Source organism: Cherax quadricarinatus, unplaced genomic scaffold, assembly GCF_038502225.1.
Source record: "Cherax quadricarinatus isolate ZL_2023a unplaced genomic scaffold, ASM3850222v1 Contig66, whole genome shotgun sequence".
NCBI lineage: Eukaryota > Metazoa > Arthropoda > Malacostraca > Decapoda > Parastacidae > Cherax > Cherax quadricarinatus.
Genome location: NW_027195092.1, coordinates 124,948 through 132,500, shown reverse-complemented (window position 1 = coordinate 132,500; position 7,553 = coordinate 124,948). Strand labels below are relative to the sequence as shown.

At 42.6% G+C, this 7,553-nt stretch overlaps 1 protein-coding gene across 1 annotated transcript in view; it reads right to left on the bottom strand.

Moving 5' to 3' along the window:
* Nucleotides 1-2,997, bottom strand: part of LOC128701040 (cuticular protein 47Eg-like) — a 4,806-nt gene extending 1,809 nt beyond the window's left edge. Inside the window, exons 1-2 of the mRNA XM_070079980.1 lie at nucleotides 2,956-2,997; nucleotides 1,251-1,372 (exon numbers count right to left, since the gene is read on the bottom strand). Of these exons, the coding sequence (XP_069936081.1) occupies nucleotides 1,251-1,372; nucleotides 2,956-2,967 (134 nt within the window). The 5' untranslated portion in view covers nucleotides 2,968-2,997. The remainder of the gene's footprint in view (nucleotides 1-1,250; nucleotides 1,373-2,955) is intronic.
* Between the last annotated feature and the right edge of the window lie 4,556 nt (nucleotides 2,998-7,553).

Sequence of the window (7,553 nt, the reverse complement as noted above, 5' to 3'; positions counted from 1 at the left end):
TTGACACTTGTCTCTTGTCACCCTGCTTAATTCAAGTTATAAGTGGTACCGACAAGGTGGTAAGTGTCACTTGTAAGCAGATCAGAATATCGAATGTCATAAGCTGAGTTCAGGTGCCCTGAATTACAGAACGGGTTGGGTCCTGAAACGATGACAGATCAGTGCTGAATCTTGAAGGCCATGGATTCCAACTCCACCCAGTCTGTGATTTCATTATGATTTTGCAGGCCACTTGCTACGCACGCTGAGTGACCGGGTTTGATTCCCGGAGAGGGTGGAAAACTTCGATGCGTTTTCTTAATCCTGTTATCATGTTCACTTAGCAAGTAGGTACCTGGGTGTTAGTGGACTGGTGTGGGTGGCATCCTGGGGAACAAAATTAAGGACCACAATGGAAATAAGACAGTCCTTGATGACGAACTGACTTTCTCGGGTTACCCTGGCTGGCTAACCCTCCTGGGTTAAAAATCCCAACCCAATCTTATCTAATCCTATCTTAAGCGTCCTGTCCCACACTGTCTCAGTTATCCCTCACTCTGGTTAATGTCTGGGACTATTTATAAAGCCTTCTGAAGGCTAATTTGGAAATTCTGATACACTGGCTCCACTGGCTAGATCATCCACTGAGCTTCCACTGCGTTACCCACCTACAGTGCCCACTTACAGTGCCCACCTACAATACTCAGCTGGAATGATGTAGCCAGTACACATTACCATGCATATTAGCTAAAGTATTCCTAACTTTGTTGTTAGGATTATCTTTAAACCTAAGGCCGCAGTTAGAATTATCTTTCAAGCCTAACCTTGAAGTTAGAATTATCTTTCAAGCCTAACCTTGTAGTTACAAATTTCTGGAGATTATTCCATAAGTCTGGAACCATGGGGGACAGTTTAGAAAGATGGTACCTGGCTTGTCTTTCCCTGGATCGTGGTTCTTGCGGTGACCCTCTCGTTCCAGACTTCTCAGTCGCCCTACAGTCAGTTCTCTCTAAGAGGTTCCTGTGTATAGAGTTTTTTTTCTGAAGATATATTTAAAATAGATTTTTTTCACTTACATTAACCAAAAAACCTACTAAACGGAGGAGCTTTGTAAGGGTGTTGACTGTATATAGTGTCTCCTGGAAGTCCGCAACCAGAGGGTCACTGGAAGAAGTCAACAGCCTTTGTAATGGTAGGGAACGACTAGGAACCGTGATTCGACCCTTGAAATGACAGCTAGGTAACTACAGTTGTCGAGTTATGACACTCACCTGTACGACCCAGTGAAGACTGTGTCGTCATCGATGGACTGGTCGTGCTGGATGTCGTCCAGGTCGAGGAGTGTGTCGGGGCGAGCGACGACCAGGGCGACCAGACCTAGGAGAACGACTACCTGGAGGAGGGACGACCAAGGGGTTGTCGTGTTAGTGGTATACTTAAGAATGGAGATCGTTAGTAGGCCTACAGTTCCATGTCTGGTAGGCCTACTGCTCCATGCCGACCCTAGTGGACTATGCCAGACAGGTCCTAGTGGACCATGCTAGTCAGACCCTAGTGGACCATGCTAGTCAGACCCTATTGGACCATTGTAGTCAGACCCTAGTGGACTATGTCAGACAGGTCCTAGTGGACCATACTAGTCAGACCCTAGTGGACCATGCCAGACAGGTCCTAGTGGACCATGCTAGTCAGACCTTAGTGGACCATGTCAGACAGGTCCTAGTGGACCATGCTAGTCAGACCCTAGTGGACCATAGTAGTCAGACCCTAGTGGACCATGCTAGTAAGACCCTAGTGGACCATGCTAGCCCGACCCTAGTGAACCATACCAGACATATTAGACTCTATCCTCCGTCCATTAACTGCTAATGGAAACTCGACCCTCCGTCTATCAATCTTCCAGCTATCACCAAACAAATCTGATTTGTTGTAGTTTGTGATGAGTTGTTAGTCTGATTAAATCCGGCATATATTAACTGCAGACAATTTAGTGGTGGAGTGAATGATGGTTAAGATGCTTCTTCTTCTCTTTAGTGGTCACTCTGTCTTGTATTTTTCCGTGTATGTGTGAGGGAGAAGATGAGGTGGTCAATAATAAGGTCAGGTCAGTGAGACGCTGGTCATCATACACCTATGACCCGGGTCGGGAAACACTTGTCCTGTTTCCTGACCAATCATACCTGGAAACACACGTCAGGAAACACCAGGACATTTTTCATGGAACACATTTCGGTCTTGGGACCTTAAACACTTCTAACACACAGAGAGTGAGGTGTGAGTGGCACAGTGTGACCTATCTTGACGGTATCTATTACCAAGGTTGATACCAAGTCTTACCTAACCTGTCATAGAGACGATGGTGTCTACTAACTGCTGTGGCTGCCGTTGGTCAGGTTCTAAATAGTTTGGTGGTACAGAGAAGCTTTGGTAAAGGAGGTTTGTGTACAGTTCGGTGGCATCGTTAGACCCAGGGAGTGTCGTTCACCTGATGTAAGTGGCTTGCAAGCCATAACCACCACTGGCTTACTGAGGGCAGAAGCAACTGACGTTATTGGTCTTATTTTCTTTGATAGGGGAAGAAAAAACCTGAGGGATTTTGGAATCAGATGACCAGTTCAGTCTTGGTCTTGGCTATATGCTGGAGGTACTGATAGACGCAATCTCCAGCGTCTACTGATGTAGACACTGCGTTTATTGACGTAGATGTAGTTGTTATGGATGTAGCTATATGTCTGGAATGAATAAGGGCCCAAAATAGATGAAAACAGTGCTACAGAGGATAATGGTAAATTCAAAATGCATTAGGTAACATATTTTTGCTAGTGGGTTTGTGAGGGACCTGCCCTAGCATGGACCAGTAGGCCTGCTGCAGTGCTCCTCCTTGTGAAATGTCCTAAGTGTCTGCTGACGTAGTTGACAGTGAGCTTATCAACTAGAGATCACTGATTTACTGCCCTGGATGAAGAGTCTACTTACTAAGCACTTCATATTAGTGGTGGTGGTGATGGACGGTAAGAGAATGATACAAGTCCGTCCAGTCTTCCAGACTTTATACCTGCAAGGCTGACCCCGCCCACACACTGGGAAAGGGGAGGGGGTTGAGTAGGGGGCTCTCCTTGCTACAGAAGATGGTGTCGACAACACCTGGATGACCCTGGACGAGGTGTTCCCTCCATACGGCGTGGGCTCTCAGTAGACCGATAAACCCAACCAAGAACTATATGCAGTAGGGCTGTACACTGCGTGAACCATCACAGGCCCTATAAAACCACAACAAATATCTACGATAGTGCTTGACACGGCGTGATCCACCACAGGCCCTATAAAACCACAACAAGTATCTACAACACGGCTTGGCACGGCGTGATCCATCACAGGCCCTATAAAACAACAACAAGTATCTACAACACGGCTTGACACCGCGTGATCCACCACAGGCCCTATAAAACCACAACAAATACCTACAGCAGGCCTAGATACGGCTAGATACAGGGCTAGATACCTACGATAGTGCTTGACACGGCGTGATCCATCACAGGCCCTATAAAACCACAACAAATACCTACAGCAGGCCTAGATACGGCTAGATACAGGGCTAGATACCTACGATAGTGCTTGACACGGCGTGATCCATCACAGGCCCTATAAAACCACAACACCAAGATCACATTAACCAAGTTCTGATGTCTACAGCCGTCTAGACCCTACATATTCATCTTGATAACCCTTCTTACCACTCTTCTTGCCCCTTTTACTCATTTTCTTACAATTTCAATGTATTATCACGACCTGTGTGCTGCTAGTCCCTACTAACCTTTATCTAAAGTATTTCGAAATTTTTCGTCCACCTTTGTTTAAACTTTGTAAATATCTTTGCTCTCTGACTTTAACTTTTACTTACTTGATTTAGTTATCTTGTTCTTTCTTATCTTAGTTGTTTTATTCTTGTTTATCTCAACTATCTTAATCTTGCTTATCTGAGCTCTATTTTGATTTTTTCAACTATCTTATTCATGCTTGTGATAGTTTTCTTGTCCTTTCTTATTTATACTATCTTATTCTTGACTTAACTTGACGGGCTATTGGAGTGTGAGCAAAGTAATGTTTAGGAAGGGATACAGGGAAACCGGTTAGCCGGACTTGAGTCCTGGAGGTGGGAAGTACAGTACCTGTACTCTGAAGGATGAGTGAGGATGTTATAGTACTGGAGGTGGGAAGTACAGTACCTGTACTCTGAAGGATGAGTGAGGATGTTATAGTACTGGAGGTGGGAAGTACAGTGTCTGTACTCTGAAGGATGAGTGAGGATGTTATAGTACTGGAGGTGGGAAGTACAGTACCTGTACTCTGAAGGATGAGTGAGGATGTTACAGTACTGGAGGTGGTAAGTACAGTACCTGTACTCTGAAGGATGAGTGAGGATGTTACAGTACTGGAGGTGGTAAGTACAGTACCTGTACTCTGAAGGATGAGTGAGGATGTTACAGTACTGGAGGTGGTAAGTACAGTACCTGTACTCTGAAGGATGAGTGAGGATGTTACAGTACTGGAGGTGGGAAGTACAGTACCTGTACTCTGAAGGATGAGTGAGGATGTTACAGTACTGGAGGTGGGAAGTACAGTGCCTGTACTCTGAAGGATGAGTGAGGATGTTACAGTACTGGAGGTGGGAAGTACAGTACCTGTACTCTGAAGGATGAGTGAGGATGTATCAGTCCTGGAGATATATATATATATATATATATATATATATATATATATATATATCTATATATATATATATATATATATATATATATATATATATATATATATATATATATATATATATATATATGCATATTATTTTCTGATAGTAACAAGTCTGGAAATTCGTATAAAGTGGTTGTCATCTGGAGTCTGAACAAGAGACCGGTGTAAGTCCAAAGGCCAAGATCACGAGAGGAAGGTCAGGTCAGGAGAGGTGAAGAGACAGGTAAGGTCAGGTCAGGAGAGGTGAAGAGACAGGTAAGGTCAGGTCAGGAGAGGTGAAGAGACAGGTAAGGTCAGGTCAGGAGAGGTGAAGAGACAGGTAAGGTCAGGTCAGGAGAGGTGAAGAGACAGGTAAGGTCAGGTCAGGTAGTGGGATAGATTGAACTTCAACTTGGAACTTTATAGTTGCAAGAAGATTGCATAGAAACTAGTCTTTTGAGATTATTATAATTATTATTATTATTATTATTATTATTATTATTATTATTATTATTATTATTATTATTATTATCATCATCATTATTATAGCATAGTATAGGTGAGTCAGGGTAAAGATTGGGATGCTTAACCCTCCATCCACCAATCACATCTCCGTGTGTGACCAATCAGACTGTTAGTGAGGACATTCACCAAGTGAGGACAGACGGGAGGATGCACTCCATCAGTGGGAAGTTGAAAATTGTCGAAATATTCTATATGAAGACTTGTAAGTGGGAGGAATAGGGCTTAATACGGTGTGAGCCGTCCATGGCCCTATATTCCCATAACAAGTGGATGGTATACGGCATTAGATATCAATGACCCTATATTCCCATAACAAGTGGATGGTATACGGCATTAGGTATCATTGGCCCTATATTCCCATAACAAGTGGATGGTATACGGCATTAGGTATCAATGACCCTATATTCCCATAACAAGTGGATGGTATACGGCATTAGATATAAATGACCCTATATTCCCATAACAAGTGGATGGTATACGGCATTAGATATCAATGACCCTATATTCCCATAACAAGTGGATGGTATGCGGCATTAGATATCAATGACCCTATATTCCCATAACAAGTGGATGGTATACGGCATTAGATATCAATGACCCTATATTCCCATAACAAGTGGATGGTATACGGCATTAGGTATCATTGGCCCTATATTCCCATAACAAGTGGATGGTATACGGCATTAGATATCAATGACCCTATATTCCCATAACAAGTGGATGGTATACGGCATTAGATATCAATGGCCCTATATTCCCATAATAAGTGGATGGTATACGGCATTAGATATCAATGACCCTATATTCCCATAACAAGTGGATGGTATACGGCATTAGGTATCATTGGCCCTATATTCCCATAACAAGTGGATGGTATACGGCATTAGATATCAATGACCCTATATTCCCATAACAAGTGGATGGTATACGGCATTAGATATCAATGACCCTATATTCCCATAACAAGTGGATGGTATACGGCATTAGGTATCAATGACCCTATATTCCCATAACAAGTGGATGGTATACGGCATTAGGTATCATTGGCCCTATATTCCCATAACAAGTGGATGGTATACGGCATTAGATATCAATGACCCTATATTCCCATAACAAGTGGATGGTATACGGCATCAGGTATCACTGGCCCTATATTCCCATAACAAGTGGATGGTATACGGCATTAGGTATCATTGGCCCTATATTAACATAACAAGTGGATGGTATACGGCATTAGGTATCACTGGCCCTATATTCCCACAACAAGTGGATGGTATACGGCATTAGATATTAATGGCCCTATATTCCCATAATAAGTGGATGGTATACGGCATTAGATATTAATGGCTCTATATTCCCATAACAAGTGGATGGTATACGGCATTAGATATTAATGACCCTATATTCCCATAACAAGTGGATGGTATACGGCATTAGATATTAATGACCCTATATTCCCATAACAAGTGGATGGTATACGGCATTAGATATTAATGACCCTATATTCCCATAACAAGTGGATGGTATACGGCATTAGATATTAATGGCCCTATATTCCCATAATAAGTGGATGGTATACGGCATTAGGTATCAATGGCCCTATATTCCCAAAATAATATGCACACCTCTCATTGTATACATTGTGAGAGATACGTCTTAGTGTATATACATACAACTCTCAGTGTATACATGGTGTATGGACATACAATTCTCAGCGTATGTACACTGAACATACACTTCTCAATGTATATATGCTGAGAAACATTCCCCTCTCAGTGTATATACACTGAGAAACCTACGCTTCTCAGAGTACATATACAGAAACATATACCTCTCAGTGTATATAAACAAAAACATGCACCTCTCTGTATATATACACTGAGAGAGACACATCTCTCTGTGTATATACACTGGGAGAGACACACCTCTCGGTATATATGCACTGAGAGAGACACATCTCTCAGTACATATACACTGAGAGAGACACACCTCTCAGTATATATACACTAAGGGACGCACATCTCTCTGTGTATATACACTGAGAGAGACACATCTCTCTGTGTATATACACTGAGAGAGATACACCTCTCTGTGTATATACACTGAGAGAGACACACCTCTCAGTATATATACACTGAGAGACACACATCTCTCTGTGTATATACACTGAGAGAGACACATCTCTCTGTGTATATACACTGAGAGAGACACATCTCTCTGTGTATATACACTGGGAGAGACACATCTCTCTGTGTATATATACACTGAGAGAGACACACCTCTCGGTATATATACACTAAGGGACACACACACCTCTC